The sequence below is a fragment of the Dinoponera quadriceps genome, unplaced genomic scaffold (genome assembly GCF_001313825.1).
Source record: "Dinoponera quadriceps isolate SergipeBrazil2010 unplaced genomic scaffold, ASM131382v1 scaffold566, whole genome shotgun sequence".
In the NCBI taxonomy this organism is placed as follows: domain Eukaryota; kingdom Metazoa; phylum Arthropoda; class Insecta; order Hymenoptera; family Formicidae; genus Dinoponera; species Dinoponera quadriceps.
In genome coordinates, this window is record NW_014555972.1 from 962468 (window position 1) to 980115 (window position 17648).

The 17648-nt window shown below is 37.6% G+C and overlaps 4 protein-coding genes across 24 annotated transcripts in view; 2 read left to right on the forward strand and 2 right to left on the reverse strand.

Annotated features, from left to right (window-relative positions):
- The first annotated feature begins 294 nt into the window (after positions 1 to 294).
- Positions 295 to 4165, forward strand: LOC106746397 (probable sulfite oxidase, mitochondrial). Of its 3 annotated transcripts, none has more exons than XM_014622975.1 (7): positions 295 to 451; positions 599 to 1228; positions 1313 to 1499; positions 1612 to 1737; positions 1971 to 2163; positions 2248 to 2448; positions 2838 to 4165. In XM_014622975.1, the coding sequence occupies exons 1-7, from the start codon at positions 408 to 410 to the stop codon at positions 3140 to 3142; spliced, it is 1686 nt and encodes a 561-aa protein (XP_014478461.1). In that variant the 5' UTR covers positions 295 to 407; the 3' UTR covers positions 3143 to 4165. The 3 variants fall into 3 exon arrangements, with proteins under 3 accessions (XP_014478461.1, XP_014478462.1, XP_014478463.1); XM_014622976.1 differs by having other exon boundaries at positions 1331 to 1499; XM_014622977.1 differs by having other exon boundaries at positions 2271 to 2448; positions 2838 to 3119.
- Positions 4146 to 5451, reverse strand: LOC106746398 (rhomboid-related protein 4-like). The gene is made up of 2 exons (XM_014622978.1): positions 5017 to 5451; positions 4146 to 4782 (listed from the first exon to the last, which is right to left on the reverse strand). Exons 1-2 carry the CDS (start codon positions 5137 to 5139, stop codon positions 4162 to 4164), a joined length of 744 nt encoding a protein of 247 aa, XP_014478464.1. The 5' UTR covers positions 5140 to 5451; the 3' UTR covers positions 4146 to 4161.
- A 324-nt stretch (positions 5452 to 5775) lies between these two features.
- LOC106746204 (protein-S-isoprenylcysteine O-methyltransferase) lies at positions 5776 to 7664 on the forward strand. Its single transcript, XM_014622511.1, has 3 exons — positions 5776 to 6067; positions 6144 to 6623; positions 7024 to 7664. The coding sequence occupies exons 1-3, from the start codon at positions 5870 to 5872 to the stop codon at positions 7204 to 7206; spliced, it is 861 nt and encodes a 286-aa protein (XP_014477997.1). The 5' UTR covers positions 5776 to 5869; the 3' UTR covers positions 7207 to 7664.
- Positions 7665 to 8781: 1117 nt separating this feature from the next.
- LOC106746236 (basement membrane-specific heparan sulfate proteoglycan core protein) overlaps positions 8782 to 17648 on the reverse strand; it is a 224661-nt gene continuing 215794 nt past the window's right edge. For 18 of the 19 annotated variants that reach the window (XM_014622582.1, XM_014622571.1, XM_014622572.1 and 15 more), the window contains 5 exons: positions 15468 to 15861; positions 14747 to 15122; positions 14072 to 14276; positions 13421 to 13771; positions 8782 to 11507 (listed from right to left, as the gene is read on the reverse strand). In XM_014622582.1, coding sequence (XP_014478068.1) covers positions 11459 to 11507; positions 13421 to 13771; positions 14072 to 14276; positions 14747 to 15122; positions 15468 to 15861 — 1375 coding nt within the window. In that variant the 3' untranslated portion in view covers positions 8782 to 11458. Of the gene's footprint in view, positions 11508 to 13420; positions 13772 to 14071; positions 14277 to 14746; positions 15123 to 15467; positions 15862 to 16838; positions 17426 to 17648 lie in introns of those variants that run through there. The other variant, XM_014622586.1, reaches the window with a different exon arrangement.

The following is a 17648-nucleotide window of genomic DNA, read 5'->3' on the forward strand; positions in this document are numbered from 1 at the left end:
TTCTGTTTATGTTAACAGCGGGACGCCTTATCGCATTGAAAGATTACGGTTTCTCTTGTCTATAGTTGATCCATCGATTTTAAGACTCTCTAACGACACGCAGTGTCGTTTCTTCGGCGTTATAATTTTAATTATAATATTTGACGTGCGCGAATATACATATGCGCACGTACTTACATCTAGTAACATAGGGATAAAATATCTATACCTAATGAATATCTAATCTAGTGATGTCTGAAATCAGACAAGTTGGCCTCCGATCTATACTAATATATTATTAATGTTCCAAAATAAGTCCGGACGTTACACTGTTGATGTTACACTGATATTTCCAAATGACATTATTGACATTGCGATTGTGCGGATAAGATATCAAGTAAAAAGTGTTTAAGTGTTTATACTCGACTATGAATTTATCATATTGGAAAATGTTCCATCGAATGAGACAACGGTATTTGCACAATCATCTTTCTGTTTTAAGAATATCCTATTTATTATAAATCATCACACAGTGTTATTCCTAAATGTATTTTTCCACTTTATCGTAGACAGACGCAGTTTTAATTTTAGAAACTATCTCCTCCTTAATTTATTTCAGGTCTCAAGTGCCATTGCTACAAGTAGTTGTGAAGAATTATATTAACGGTCGTCGACAGTGCTTCACGGATAAAAAGAATGAATCTTTCAAGACTAAGCAAGATTCTGTCTTGCTCTATGCAACATATGTTGCCACGGCTGCGTCAATTCTAGGTATATCTTATTACACCTTTCGGTATAAGAAAAGCGTTTATGCTCTCAGCAAAACACAGGATGTGGAATGCGGTAAATTACGAGAGGATATGAGAACATACACCTTGGAAGAAGTAGGGAAACATGATAACAAGGAAAATCGTATTTGGGTTACCTTCGGACAAGGCGTGTACGACATAACAGAATTTGTGGACAAGCATCCGGGTGGTCCTTCGAAAATTTTAATGGCTGCGGGAGGCGCGATCGATCCTTTCTGGTCTATCTTTGCAAATCACAACACACCGGAGATACAATCGTTACTGGAGTCCATGAGAATAGGCAATATTTCCGAGGAAGATGCAAAGTCTAACAAAAACGATTCGCATGATGCATACGTGAATGAGCCTTCCCGGCATAAAGCTTTGATAATTAACAATCAGAAGCCTTTTTGCGCCGAACCACCGTCTCCTCTATTGGTTGAAAGTTTCCACACGCCAAAGTAAGCATATATCTATCATTTGCATCTCAGTTTCCCTTGTTACACACACATCTCCTCACAGACATTGAGTCTGACCTTTTTCAGCGCATTGTTTTATGTCAGAAATCACCTGCCAGTACCTGAAGTAGATTTAAAGGACTATACGTTAGAATTAACGATCGAAGGAGAAACAAAAGAGACGATAAATTTTGACGAATTGAAGAGATATAAGAAGCACACGATAACAGCAGCTGTTATGTGTGGAGGGAACAGACGTTCGGAAATGGCGAAGGTAAATCCAGATTGTACATTGACAATTACAAAGAATCATCTCTTGGAATGCGTAAAAGTTAATGAAACACTGAGAAGTCGCTTGACTTTTTTTCTCTCTCTCTCTCTCTCAGGTCAAGAAACTGAGAGGTCTAAGTTGGGACGTGGGTGCTGTCGGCAATGCAACTTGGACTGGTGCGCGATTGTGTGATGTGTTGAAGGATCTAGGAATCAATGAAGACATGTTCAGTCACGTTCAGGTAAATTCCCCAATTTTTATTCGCCCGCTGTAAAGTACAGGATATTTCAGGAGTTACGTGCTTCGATTACAAGTTTGCTCGATCCATTTCCTCAGGCGTTTTTTTTAACAGAAATTAATTAAGAAGCCGTTATTTTCTGACGCATCATGCGTGATTCTATTATATTTCTATTTATATTACGCAAAGATATATTAAGGAAATTTTTAGTTTCTCATTCTCTCTTATTCGGTCAGTTTGAAGGGCATGATCTGGATCCGTCTGGAACACCGTATGGCGCGAGCATTCCTATTTCGAAAGCCATGGATCCTAGGGGGGATGTGATTTTGGCTTACGAGATGAACGGCCAACCGTTGAGCAGGGATCACGGATTCCCCGTCAGAGTGATCGTTCCGGGTGTTGTAGGCGCAAGGAACGTCAAGTGGCTGAGTATGGGACAATTTCGAGACGCTATTTAATACGATCGTGCACAAGTGGACATAATCTTACGCGTTGAAATGTTCCAATCGATAGATAAGATTACAATCTCGAAGCAGGAGAGCCCGTCGCAGTGGCAGCAGGGCGATTACAAAGGCTTCTCGCCAAGCATAAACTGGGACAATGTGGACTTTTCCAAATCGCCCGCGATACAAGAAATGCCCGTAATATCGGCGATTTGCAGCCCGCAAGATTCAGATGCAGTCGAGGTGAAAAACGGGAAGGTCGAGGTGAAAGGTGAGAGTAAAAATTACCATATTGCGTGCAATCGAGGCTCCGGAGTAGTGACTTGCCTTTGTTTAATGACGCTAGAAGCGAGAAAGCACCCCCGATGGAAAATATTCTGCTGAAATACTCTCTCGATTAACCCCATTTCATTAATATAGTTTGCAGTTTGATTCGATAAATTTCGTGATGTCTAATATTTCAAATTTTGCTGAATCGGCCGATCGCAAGTGTCATTTTGTGGATACATCTTTTTATTTGAAAGTGTAACGCGAAAAAATCTTGGCGTACGTTCCTTCGCTCTTGACGTCATTAAACAAGAAAAGGGAATCTTGCGATCGCAACAGAAAATATATTATATGGTGGATAAAGTGGATTACAATTTCACGTTTTTACGCTAGGTTACGCATGGTCTGGTGGCGGCCACAGGATCATTCGTGTCGACGTGACGAACGACAAAGGCGAGACTTGGCATACGGCGGATCTGTCGGGGCAAGATCTCAAGGCGAAGGAAGGCCGATATTGGAGTTGGACATTGTGGAGCGTGGATCTGCCCGTGGACGAGAACAGCGAGGAGACTGAAATTTGGGCAAAAGCGGTCGACTCGGCCTATAACGTTCAACCCGAGAGCTTTCGAAACATATATAACATACGCGGGTTGCTGTGCAACGCGTATCATCGCATCAAGATTAGATTGAAACAATGAATTCCCAATTGTCCACTTTTTATCGGCTATCAGTGAGTCATTTACAAAGTCATTTGCTCGTTGAACTTGTCTTATGGACGTGAAAAAAGGTTCTTCGAGAAGTTTGTGGCTACTTTATAGTATACATCCTTTACAGGATGTCCCAGCACAAGGAGAACATCTAAATATCTCTATTTTTAATTATGAGGAGTATTCAGATGATCACAAAAATAACCGTGACGAAAGTTTCCTTCCGCGGTATTTCTCCTTCGAAACTATTCACATTATATTCGGATCATTTTATGTATTTCTTACATCATTTAGAAACAAAGGAGATATTTAGACGTTCTCTTTGTGTTGGGGAAACCCTGTATAATTAAGAATAATCAAGAAAGGTAAAAGCGTTCTTAGGTAAATAGGCTTAAAAGAAGTTATGCCTCTCTATTTTATACCGTAAAACCGTTTCTCTCTCTCTCTCTCTCTCTCTCTCTCTCTCTCTCTCTCTCTCTCTCNATTTTACCGTGTATTCCGTGTGCAAAAGAAATGACTGTGTATCAGTGCAAGGTAGTACAAATTAGATTTGTTATGTTTGTTTGTATACACACATACATATGTATTTTTTAAATATTTTATTCGAAAATTACGTAACAAAAATTTACAAAAAAAAAACATTAAATTCGTTTAACACAGATCTTACATTTCAAGATTTGTACTTTACATACTATGTAGAAGAAACTTATATATACATGTAAGAATATATCATTCTCTCTATCCGTAATATTTTGATTTAATTATAATTTCAATTTTAAACTTCCGCTCAAGTCATCAAGTTTGTATCATTAGTTGCGTTCAGCGAAACAAAGCGAATGATGAGCGACCAATGATCATTGGTTTTTCCTGTTAGATTTCGAAATTTAGGCCAATTACATTGATAGATTACTCAACGGTTGTGCAACTGTCGTGTTTTTCGAACGCAGTCATTGTATTTGTTATGTGATAAACGAGATTCGATTAAATATTTCACATGAAATGTGTATGCGTTAAGTGAACAGTGTGTTTCGACTTCTGTAAAATTGTTCCTCGTGTATAATAGGTTTGCCGGTTATCATATGTATCATGTTGTCAACCATCTCACCGACAAACGTATAAGAATACAAACATCCAACTAAAATTCCTCCCAAGTGGCCCACGAATGAGGAATTTGGAACTAACAGATGTATCAAAATCAGCTCGACCCACACGGCTAATTTGCTCTGTACGTGGAATCCATTGATGTTGTGTAATCTATCGCGTTCTTCGCACAGAGCGATCACTTTCAATGCAAATAACGTTGCTGAGAAACCGATAGCGCAGGTCGTGTAATATCCGTAGTCCCCTGTCAATTGAGTCAACATGTATCCCAAAAAGACGTACATTGCACTACAGCCGGTTGATAACACAAAGAGTAAAAACACAAAGTTGATCGTTCCATAGATAGGCTCCAAATAGGAGCCCTTCAGAATGAAAGAAATCATGTTATAGTACAAATGCATGTCGGATCCATGCTCGAAGTTTGAGAGGAAAAATGACCGCCAGTTTTTATATTTAAGTATTTTCACAGCCGATATGCATACTTCTTCCGCGTTCCATGGCACTTGGATCAATCCGACGTACAGCAAAGTCTACCAAATGACAACGGCGATGTAACTTTACAAATACAATATTAATTCGCTGCTTATAAGACTCATAAATATAATGTAGTTGCTCGCATGTGATGATACAATTATTCTGCGACATCGACATAAGTGTACTGATTTTTTAAATACAGTAAAAAGTGTTACATATCGTTTGATCTTTCCTATTTCAAAGATTTTCTCATGAATCTTCAATTAATGTGAACTATGTTAAAAGATTACCTGTAGAATGACTCCAATCAAAGTAGCAGGTGGTATTTTGTCGATGCCAATATTTACAGTCTGCATCAACAGCAAATAAATGCCGTATTGCAGACCCTGTTGTCGTCTCTGACCGGGCCTCATAATATCGTAGAATGTTTAAAGAGCGAATGTATATGCAATACTTCACGTAGTGATGCAATATTATTACAGAATTAGTTTTAAAATGTCGAATAATCCAACAGGCACTCTAGTACGTCTGCGTACAAACCGTCGAATAAACATGGAATAAAAAAAATTCTACTATTTTGCACACACTCGATCAATCTCTATTTATGTTTCAACTTGGATAGATTTCTCTCCCGCAATGCTGTGTCGCATTTCTCGCATTTATACTTATTACATCCATCGTTATGTATCATCAGAATAGAAGCACAATGGCTCCAGCGTCCTAGAGTCCAATATTACCAACTCGAAATTTTTTAAATCGTACGCCTCTCTGGCTCGTATATACGTAAAGCTCATATCAGACTGTAGATTGAAGATTAAAATTGAAATTTGACCAATCGGAGCAAAGTTCACTAAATTTCACTAAACTCATCACGCATGCGCGATGAAAGCTAGTCACTGCTAGCTCTGTGGTGTATAATCTCGTTCGTTCCAGGCTCGTTTATTTTCGTTAATATTTGTATTCGCGATATTATACAAGTGATACAAGTACGTTTTTACTTAACGAGAAAGAGTTAAGGAAAAACAGATGCTGTACAATTGTCAGCAAAGTAACTTAGCAAAAAAGAGAGAGAATAGGATTACGTTCCTTACGGAACGAAAATCCACGAGTGAAGTACAGAAGAAGAAAGACTAGCCGGAGAAGATGCTTTGCCGCGACGGAACAATCAGTTTGATTTGCTTCACTGTCGCCGGTTTAATATCTCTCTTTCCCGAGATTCTGTCGCGATTGCAACTCGACATTTACGCTTCATATTTTACGAATGTCTGGCTCCTGCATGCCGTGCAATACGCTGTTATAAATGCATTCGCATTCCTGGCGTTCCGTGATTTTTCGTACCAGGTAAATATTTATTATCTTATTATATATTTTATTTGCAACTTTAGACAGAATTTGAGACTTCCTTTTTCTTTTTAAGGTAGCTGTCAGAGCGCTGTTCCTTGGATATGCGTTTGGAATCGGCATCCTGGTATCAATGATCGCCCCGTCGTCATGGCAGGTGTTTGGCATTTATATGACGGTATTAGCGACCTTTCATTATTCCGAATTTCTGGCAATAGCATGGGCAAATCCTGCTACTTTGTCAATCGATAGTTTTATCCTCAATCATAGCATAATATACGGTGTGGCGGCGTCTCTTAGTTGGTTAGAATTCTCCGTCGAAAGATATTATTTCCAAAATATGAAGTTACCTTCGCTTGTATCCTATTTCGGCCTAACATTATGTATTTCTGGCGAGATATTGAGAAAACTGGCGATGTGTACTGCAAAGCATAATTTTAACCATTATGTGCAAAGTGAAAAGAGCGACAATCATGAACTTGTCACTCATGGTGTGTACGGCCTGTGCAGGCATCCCAGTTATGTCGGATGGTTTTATTGGTCTGTTGGAACACAGGTAGGAATTCAGGATTTTCTTCAGTCTCTCAACATATCGCATATTGTGTGATCTTATTACACGAATGTCCTATTTTCACATATGTCTAAAACATCTTAAATTATAAATGCGTTAATTCATAAAAATCATAGGAGTTTATTAGTTGTTATGTTTGATTCAAAATTGTTGAAACATGTAGTTGATGAATATGTTGGTAATATTTTTTATACTATTCATTAAAACATTGTCTCTGATGAGAGAAGCTTGAAAGAATATCTCTAAAGCATAGATGTTTTTGGTCCTCAATGCTTCAATAGTTAAAAATGTTGATTCGTGTCTCTGGTCTGCGATATAATCTTGTGCTCATGTGAAATACTTATTTCATCTTATTGAAATACTCATATTTAATTCTTTATCACAGTTAATACTTCAAAATCCACTATGCTTTGTCGCATACGCGTGGATGTCATGGAACTTTTTCCACGATCGTGTTCTGATGGAAGAAGTAACTTTATTCGATTTCTTCGGTGAAGACTACGCTGAATATCAGAGAAAAGTAGGAACTGGACTTCCATATATATCTGGGTACAAAGTTAATTTATAGCATCCAATATCGGCGTAATCCTATGTTGTCCCAAATTTGTTTCGGACAAAAGAAGGAAAACGCTTTGTACATGTGTGTTTGTGATAACTTAAATTCAACGGATTAATTCTTTATTCAGATTAAAAGAAATTCCTTTTTATACTTGTGATACGTGCTTAATTAATATTTGCCAATTTACATATTTTTTGTACCGTCTAGTCATAAGTTTAATCTTTAAACTTTTTGCTACTAAATGCGTATTGTGCTATGCGACTATGATTGCCCATTGCAGAATAATTGCTCTTTTCGGCCGGAGTTTGCCGTAATAAAAGGGTTGAAAACTTTTATTTGCAGAAAAACCTCAGGTTTAATGTAACGATTGTTACTAAACAGTTTTAACATATATGATTGTACAGAATAGCAATATGTAAATATTATGAATGAAATTGCATAATAAAGTTCTTCTGTTCAATATTTAACTCATTTTTGGCAACTTTTTTATGTTGGAGAAATATCCGACATAAATTGAAACTTCCAAGTATTGGTTTGGTCAAAAAGTCTTTCAGTTTTTTGCTAAAGGAAATTTAAAAACATTTTATGTGCAAATTCGAAACAATGTATTGACTATTTTGTTCGACTACTTTCTTCCAGGCAGCTTTGTTATTCCATCTTCAAAAAACGCTTCTTTTCTTAATAATATGTTGAAGTGTTAACTTTTATATTACACATACATACGTGAAGTTTTTATACCAAGTATACTCAAATCAAAAGTGAAGTAAATGCTACCTTTAAAAAAAAAACTAAAAGACTTATTATGGCCAATTTAATATTTAGAAACATATCTTGGGTAAAATGTTTATGATGAAACAGTCGAGGTACACGGCTCGTTAGCAAAATTATATTTATTGTCTCATTTTCTTTGAAGAATTATTGTATAACAATAGACTACATTTTTATGTTACCGTAGATACTTTCAGTATGATTTTATATGTATAGGATGAAATAATTGCTATTTTAAAATTCACTTTTAGCCGAGATGTCCGGATAGCACTGCTATTTGTGTCCTGACATCGTAATTGCTTAAAGAGAAGCTATTGCAATTTATAATGTTTGTTATATTTCACCCTATACATATACAATATAATATGCATACTTATAATGCGATATTACATAATTAACGTTTGCATGAACATCCAAAAGCATTCATTCGATGTTGGTATATAATTAAAGTGTTTGAATATAATAATCTACAAGCATACATACATATGTACATATATATATATNATTTTCTGTACATGATCATTTACAGTGTATTAATAGAGCCGTAGCGGACATAGAAAATTTCACAGGACCTATGATACATTATTTTACGTTGATATCTTGTCTCGTAATGAATTCTCAAGACGAGAGAATCTCGTTAAATGATATTTTTCATTTTTTCCATGAATATATCGTTAATGCTGATTGAATTTGACATATCTCGTATTCATATTATAAAGGATATATTAATTGAGAATTAATATTACTAATAGGCACTCCGCCACACAACGTATTGAACACAATGAGACCGTAAAAAATATAGTAATTTATCTATTACGCGTTAGACGGCACCTGCCGATAAAAGGATGTATAAAAAAGAGTAGGAGAGACACGGTCTGATGTCAATGTGCATTCAAGGCAGGCTTTTTTTTTACATATTATGTATCTCATATTTATATATTGAGGATATATTCCTTCTACTTTATTGTCAAAAAACTATAAAATGGCCACATAAAGTTACGTAAAGAAAAAGAAATATATTCAATTGAGAATCAATCATATGATATACTATATCGAAATAAAAGCATTTTATCCGTATGCCAGATAATAATTCGCAGGTTTAAAGAGATACAAATCACATTTATCGCTCGTCACGTGGAAATACATTTGAATGATTTATTTTTGTATATACTATAATATGAATTATCGTATTTCCATTGTTTTATCCTGGACAGTGATCCGAGGTGTACTCATGTGATCCTGTTACTTTCAAATTGTATGTTTTACTTTCATGAAATCACCAATGTAGAGAATATTAAAGAACGCAAATTACTGCTCACTTAGTGTATATACATATGCGCGCGCGCGCGCGTTTCTCATATCATATTTAATATAAATTTCACATAAGTGGTGATCTATTTTTCACTAGCACCAATTCTTTTTACGTATCGCAATTTTTTTTTTATACGCAACTTTCATCGTTCTTCTCGACACACTCGAACGAAAAATACATACGATCGTTCGATGTTGTTGCTATGATCGATTATTCATTTATTACTTATTACTTATTTATCGATCCTTGATTATCTGTCTATTAAAAATCGCATATAAGCATCTATGCATACGGGGTATTAGAATTTTTTTTAGGGTTTTAAAATTATAGATAACGACTTAAGTGGGTAATCAGATTATTCGGGATACGACTGGTACACCTTTCATGTATAGATGATGTAACACGCGCAATTCCATCGCGAATGAAAGAGCTCGTTATATTGGAAATGTCTTTGAACTTAAATTCCGTAACATATATCGTAATATATTTTGGCGTGCGATTTGTCGCTTCTGACATCATCGGACAGCCAAAGCTAGAGAGTCTAGGAGCCTTAAATCAGTCTAATTTGATCTATGAAATTTTACAAAAAGAAAAACAACACCTAAAAATTAAAAAATAACTATCCGAAACAACTTATAGTTTATAAAATAAAAAGTTAAATATATTAAAAACGACTAATTTCTAAACTTATCCCATAGAGAATATTACTCGATGAATGTCTTCAGGGCATAGGGATGTTCTTTGGGCATTTTTAGAACCTCCCTTAGAGGTCTGTGCTGTATGTTTGTTAAGACGTTTTTATTTGTCTTTTGTTTGTAATTTATTACCCAGTCAAGTCTTCATCTATAATTCTGGAATACCCTGCATAAGATAAATAATAAATATTCATCAAGGTATGAGTGCAATCTAGATTTGGAGAGTTTTAACAATTATATATACACATACATACATATGTATATAAGATTCTCCATCTGATTATTGATGTTCTTTGTTCTGAGAATTTTCCTCTTCATGGCGGCCTATAATATTTAATATTAGTAGAAATCAACGCGTTCGTGCAGCTTACATATTTCACATTATAAATATATAAATGTATGTTTTAAATATATAAATGTATGCTCTTTTTGTTCAAAATGTAAAAATCGGACACCTAATATCGCGTAGAAAGAGTCGCTTGTTGTTTCCCCCAATGAAATGCTTCTGCTGCGACGAGATTTTATTGTCTTTTCGGTAATAAGAGAGATAAAAATGTCGGTAGAATTTTGATTACACTCATACGCTAGTGAATAATATTTATCCTCTTGTACGGACGTCGCCGGCACACCTGTTTCATCTTATTACAAATATGAACAAATCATTATATGGCAGTGAAAAATTATAGACTATATACGTTTCATCGTTAATTGCGGTTCCGTTCCGTAGTTGTCGTATCAGCTGTTCGTAATACATGGCTAATTTGCAAAAGTGAGACGTCGCGAAAGCTTGAGTAAAGAAAGGGTAAAACGTAAAGGGTGACCATTATTAGCGGTGGGAAAACGTGAGAATTGGACAATTTAACATATTATATTATGCATGGACTTTTTACCGTTTCCGAAACAATGGCTCATTACATGCGAATCGAACATATATGTCTCCGTGCAAATAAAAGGCAGTATAAAAAGTCACGTTAATTATAAAATATCTCGATATATGTGAGTTACAAGAGATAATAGACTCTGTATATCTACGTATATAAAACTGTTCACATACGTTCTCGTTAAGCATCAATCACTTTTTCGTATCTTTTACGCACACTTTTTCATCTCGTTTGCTGATGAACCGGGCGATCGGAGGGGGGGGGGGAAGGATACTTAATTAAGGATTAAATACTTCTCGCATTTTTCGATTTCCGCGATGTCCCGTTGACAAACAAATTATTTTCTTATTGCATAATCGTGAAGCCGCGCCCTTCATAGGTCGTGCAATGCCGGAACGACGTTTGATTAGCTTAATATTAAATTTGCTTTTGATCCTTTATACTTAGAACATCCTTCGCGAAACACATTAATTACGTGTGAAAAATTTAACGGATATATTTGGCTTAAGATTCGACATTTACGCATGTAAGCGGGTGTTACCACTCGATAGGGTGATACAAATTCGCAGTACGTTCCTCGAATGTACAATGCGGATCTCTTCCTTTCAGTGTCCGCGTGGGTCATCGCGTGTTGGAAGTTTGTCAGTTCGATCGCTGCAAAATAAAGCACACACGAATTTCAATCAATACTTAACGATGAATTGCGTTACGCGGCCTAGTGAGCAAAATTGATCATCGCCGATTGCGCGCGGATTGACGAACAAATTTGGCCAGAATCCCACACCATAGAAACCCCATAGTTATCTGCGTCTGCATTCGTGTTTCGGCGACAAAGCCTGCCGCTGACAGGCAATCCGAGCAGATTGACAGCGGAAACCACGCGAAGCCTGCCGGCAAAACTTTGCGCAGCAAGATTCGCTCGGTTTCTTTACTGCTTTCAGATCGCTATCGGGCTCTGTTCTTAGTTTCCGCCGCCAATCTGCGATCTCGTTGCCTGTCAATATAGACTTTGTCGTATTTCGGCAATATTAATCCGACAGAACAAATTCTGCCTTAGATTTGTCACTTTTCTGCTTTCTCAAAAATTTGCATCGGGCCCGCTCGAAATCTGTTTTGAACGCAGGTTCGCCTATCCGGCGATATGTTGTGACAGTCCACGCAATAAGTACATTAATATACCGCTCCAACAACGAACGTGAATCCGAGAAAAAAATTTGATCGAATATATAAATGTGTGTATAATCTGAGAATGACGTACCGTAGTCTCGTCGCGTTGCTTCCGCGATGCCGGCCAAGCGTTTAAATACAATTTACATATAATTTATACAAATCTATCAGCTGTACATGTCGTATGCGGAAACTCGCGGAAATGCACACCTTTCGGAATACACTGTACACCTTGGCGCATCGAATGATCGAATTGCGGAGTTTGGTCTGAAGAAGATACGTGCACTTCCGACGAGCTAGATCGACGATAACACTTCCCGCTGTACGATACTCTGTTATTTAGCTGAACAAGCTTTTGAGAATGTTGACCGCGTCTACAGCGCACAGCAGCGCGAAAAGTACACTTTGTCCCTTAAGATCTCTAGTTAAAGCGACGAAATTTTGAAGTACTATCAACAACGAGTAACCCGTGACGCCGTGCGCGGCCAGATTGGCCGCGGGTTTCGGATGAATAATGTTCACCGGCGGCGGTGGTACGAACGCGTCGAACACGTCCGCGTCCGCGTCCGTAAATACTAACGAAGACGGGATCCATCTGACTCTGAGCAGCGTGCAAAATCACATCCAAAGCGAGATTAGTCATTCGAAGAGTCATTTTATTCAAAGAGACCACGAATATTCGGATGATCGTATACTTTTGTATTGCTGATATGTGTATTTCACAATTATTATATTTCTTTTGTCATTTGCCAGGGGCCAGATAGTTGTGACTCAACTTGTAATAAAGGTTATAAAACTTATAACAAAAGTGAGTTGAGGCTTCAATTTATAAGAAAAATTGTGCATTTTGCGTAGTGATTTCTGGAAAATCAGACGGTTAACGATCTTGCAATTTTTTCATGATATTTCTACGAGTCTCTTGTCTTCCTGTTTCTTATTGAAACAAGACTAGTTGGATCGATCGAATTAAAAACGGTGACATCGGAATCGCCATCGGTAAATCTCCTTTTAATTATACACATGTGCAGATTATGCATGTCGATAAGTGTGCTGTTAAAGTTTGAAAGGACTCCCTGCAAAAATAAGACTACCAACAACTGTCTTGAAGTTGGCAAATTGTCGTGTAAAATTAATATCACGAGTACAACATTTGCAGAAGTTTATGTTTTTTTTCAATTCGTGAAATGAAAATACGATGGACAGTTTTGCGTGTGTGCGCCATTCGAACTATTCGGCCCCTCAACGTCTTATATAATTTGTAATTATTTCCCTTTGATTCTCTCAAACGAACGTTCGAATTTTCAATCCGAATCGCAATGTCGCTCGAATACATCCGAAAATCGCGATCAGCTTTAAAGAAGCTACTTCCTATCTCACGCTACTCCGTACTTGTGTCTCACCTGGTGCAGGGTGAGACGTTTATTCCACGGATGGCCTTCTCGCCGATGTCGATAGCACCCGAATCTTGCACCTCCAAGGTGTAGATGCAACCGGAGAATCCGTCGTGGTATCTGCCATAGGTCATCGCGTAATCCGGTACACCGCCCAGGTAAACGCTACCTCGTGTGTTCAGCACTTGCTGTAAGCCGTCGCTCACGCCGCTTTCGGTGTGCTCGCCGTTCAGCTCGATGCTGCCGTCGCTACCTTGACGTTTTAAGATTATCCTGTGCCGCTCGCCGTCGTCGACCCGCTGAGCGGTGACACGAATTACGGCCGGTCCGGAGCCCAGGTTGTACTGATACTCTACGTATCTACACGGAAAAAGAAAATTGGTCTTAAATCAAGAATAGATATTCTCATACATAAGCAAGGATATTGCAATCTCCTTAGAAGATCTCCTCAGAAGACTTTTTCAAAAATGAAAGACAAAAATTTAGCGCTCCGTTCATTGATTGAAATTCGTCGCGGAAAACAGAATTTCTAATGAAGAGATCAGCTAAGCGAACGTTAAAATTCCTTTAACAAAAGAGATTACGTTAAATCAATCATAAGTATGATAAATTTACGACTTATTAAGTTCCCTGATAGTTTCGATTATCAATATTTCTTACCCGTCCACGATGGCAACGGCGATGTAATCATCGGGTGTTAGATCGTTCGGCGTTTGGCCGTGCCACAAAATGAGCCCATTGCTCATGTTGGTGCTAATTTCGAGGCCTAACACCTCGCTGCGTTCTTCTTCGTGCGTCATCACAGATCTATCCAGTTCTAACCAGCCGTCTCCCTTGAACGCGATGTCGTATGTAATTTCCGCCACTGTGGGAGAAAGAGAGAAATTAAGAACATTTATAAATATCAATTATAATTATATACTCTAATTAATTTAATTATACACATACACGCACGTATTCATGACTTTTTTTTATGGAACGTCAGGAGATCACGGAGAAAAATGATTACAAATGAATTTTATCTCTATACCCGAATCGAAATTTTGATGCCACTTTGACACATTTAAATTACAGAAGTAGAATTACAGAGGAGATATTAAAATGCATTATTTAAAATAAGACATTCCGTATATGTGGCTATATAGAGACATAATTCAAATACATGGGTCATATATAATTGCAAACACGCAAGATTTACACGCACTCATATATAATTTCACGTAATAATGTATGATTATTTTTTCCTCCGGCACACACCTCTTGTCCGAACGTAGCTTTCGGTAATTGCACGTATAGCCAGTTATTATTTAATTATATTAAGTCAAGCGTACTCACGCTTCTCGCAATTTTGCCCGTTGTAACCGAGACGGCAGTCGCATTTGTAAGATCCGTGAAGATTAGTACAAGTGCCGCCGTTTCTGCACGGTGCGAGCAGCTCGCACTGTTTCAGCACGTTCTCGCAACTTCTGCCGACGTATCCGTACTCGCAGGTGCACGAGTAATCGTGCGCGTTTGAACTTTGACACACACCGTGGACGCAAGGGTTCGACGCGCACGGATTGTACGGCGTCGTTGGTGGTTGCGTGGGTGCCATAGTAGTCGCGGTGGTAGGTGCGACCGTTTGATTCGGGTGTGTCATCGAACAGTCCTCGATATTAGCCGAGTCGATCGCCGACTTCAGTATGTCTGTACTGCCCGACGAAACTTCAAGCTGTTGGGACAAAAGTACGGAATTAAAGAGTAAAGATCGGACGAATTTCTTCATCTTTTCACCGCGTATAATCGCGATTAAAAATAAATGGAATTATCAATTATCGTTATATACTTGGAAATTGGCTGTTATCGCTTAATTACATCGATTTTTGCGGATTATTATTCGCTTTGATGGAGATTTCATTCGTATTTAATTAAGATACGGAAACGTTGGCAATTGGAAAGATGTGGGTTGTGTGACGACTTTCATTTTCCCTGACAGAGGGAACATCCTTTTAAATTTTTCTTTCCGACGATCGATTGAAGTAATTGATTTCTGTTGTATGATCGATCATTCTCTTACCTCGCTTATGCATCCGCGGAAGTTTCGATCGACACCAACTTTCTTGTTGACTACGATTCTCCTGCGATCCACCCCTCCGATGTAGAGGGGAGTGTTTAGGGTCATAGTTCTCGAAGCTCCAGGCGCCTTGCCCTCCATGAACGGCTCGCCGTTCACCGATAATTTCGCTTCCTTAAAGTCCCGGTTCACCGTTACGTACGTCCATATCCTGGGCTGGACGGTGTAAGAGGATCTTATCACCGCCTCTCCAGAGCCGATGTCGAAGTGGAACTCGATATGTCGGTCCTTTATCACCAGTGCTGCAAAATCTCCAAGGCCTTCGTCACTTTGAGAACAATACATCAAGATTCCGTCCTCGGTGTCCGCGGGGTTAAAACTCATGGCTACCTTAAGCCTAAAATTAGGTATAGAAAAGACGAGGATTATCGCACATTCGCAAAAGTCGTCGAGCGACGTGTGTCCTGTGTTAATTATTATCTTTCTCCCGTTTGTTTAGTACAGAACTTAACGCGACTCGTACATCCATTTTAGCCTCCGCTCATACGTTATGTGAGATATTTGCGTGGCTGTTTTGTTATTTCACACGTCTCATTTTCTCGCGAAGAAATATGAATTAAATTAAATTTCTCACGCAGTGTTAAATTTGTTACGATCTGCACACAGAATACGTGGAAATACCGTATATGGATATGTGAATATGATGTTATTTCGAAGAAAATTAACTATGAAAATATGAACGAGAAAGGGTTTACACATATACACACACACGCGCGCATATATATAAGCACACACACACATATAAAATGTACAGAAAAATATAAAAAGCTTGTAGAAGAAACATTATCGAGATAAGAGTATATTACGTATATGCACAATGTTTCTATTTTAAAACTTACCTTTTCATTACTTTTTTTTTAGCGTTTTACGGCACGTAAGGTGATGGCCGAATGAAATGTTAACTTAAATTAGAGTTCACAGCAATTTATCAGATTTTATTTGCTCTAAAAATATTTATTCATATGTGTAGCGTGAGTACGCTGAGTATATAAACGATCATTCATACGTGAAACATCTTGTTTTTTTCCATTTTTAACACACACACACACATATATACAAATATATATATATATTTATATATATATATATTTATATGTATATATATGTATGTATATAGATTCTTATATAGACATAATTATATAGACATAAGTACAAACATTTTATATGCTGTCACATATATATATAACTGTCATATACACGCGTATGATACTACGACTGTGACGTTTTTTTTTTTCTAAGCTTGTGTGGGACTATTGTTAAATGCAATTGATTTGGCAGTGACTTCACGTATTACTTTTAACAATTAATAATGACTAAAATGACGCGTTAAATGTATTAATTAAGAAGCTGTACAAAACATTAATCACTAATTCGTAAATTGACTGATGTTCTACAACATTACAGCATCATGACAAGTCCGTTACAAGGAAACTACGTACTACGCAGGCTCGTCGCGATAGACACCTATTAAGAACTTATTGCTTTCGTTTTACATAGCCACTACACATACCAAACGAAGGGAGAAAAAAGAAAAAAATAAAACAGGCAGTGAGAAGTCGCGTAAAAGGAAGGCAAAAACAAGTCGAACCGACAAATCAATCCTTCCCGAGGAGGCATATAGACGTTTATCTTGAAAAAGATTTTAAATAGCTCGTAGACAGGTTTATGTTAGATCTATAGAGAGATATTCATTATTATTATTATTATCATTATTATTATTATTATTATTACTGGATTGGAGACAAATAATGATTCTCTAAGTGCGTAAAATTGGTGCTAAGTCTAGCTAATGTTTTGTGTGGTGCGAATTATTGTGGTGATGTGGCCTTGATCGTGGTTTCCTAATTTGTGCGTTGCGTAATCGTGATCGACTGTGTGTAGTGGTCGAACTCTCTCTTTCCCTGAAAAGAATTTTAGTGATTAGGATGCTTGAGGATGTTTAGGCGCGTCGGAGTTAAATACCTATACTCCAATTATCGGCAAATTTGTTAGTCCGTCAAAGGCATAAGTTTTTTTTTACAGGGAATCTCTTTCTTTCTTCCCTTTCCTCTTTCTTTCTCTCTTCTTCCTTTCTCTCTCTCTCTCTCTCTCTCTCTCTCTCTCTCTCTCTCTCTCTCTCTCTCT

Bases quoted from the DNA above. Each gene is read 5' to 3' on its own strand.
- LOC106746204 (XM_014622511.1), top strand. From the start codon at position 5,870: ATGCTTTGCCGCGACGGAACAATCAGTTTGATTTGCTTCACTGTCGCC. The intron at 6,068-6,143 runs GTAAATATTTAT...TTTCTTTTTAAG, and splicing joins TCCGTGATTTTTCGTACCAG to GTAGCTGTCAGAGCGCTGTT. The intron at 6,624-7,023 runs GTAGGAATTCAG...TCTTTATCACAG, and splicing joins ATTGGTCTGTTGGAACACAG to TTAATACTTCAAAATCCACT.
- LOC106746398 (XM_014622978.1), bottom strand. From the start codon at position 5,139: ATGAGGCCCGGTCAGAGACGACAACAGGGTCTGCAATACGGCATTTAT. The intron at 4,783-5,016 runs GTAATCTTTTAA...GTCATTTGGTAG, and splicing joins TGATTGGAGTCATTCTACAG to ACTTTGCTGTACGTCGGATT.
- LOC106746397 (XM_014622975.1), top strand. From the start codon at position 408: ATGAATTTATCATATTGGAAAATGTTCCATCGAATGAGACAACG. The intron at 452-598 runs GTATTTGCACAA...AATTTATTTCAG, and splicing joins TTCCATCGAATGAGACAACG to GTCTCAAGTGCCATTGCTAC. The intron at 1,738-1,970 runs GTAAATTCCCCA...TTATTCGGTCAG, and splicing joins ACATGTTCAGTCACGTTCAG to TTTGAAGGGCATGATCTGGA.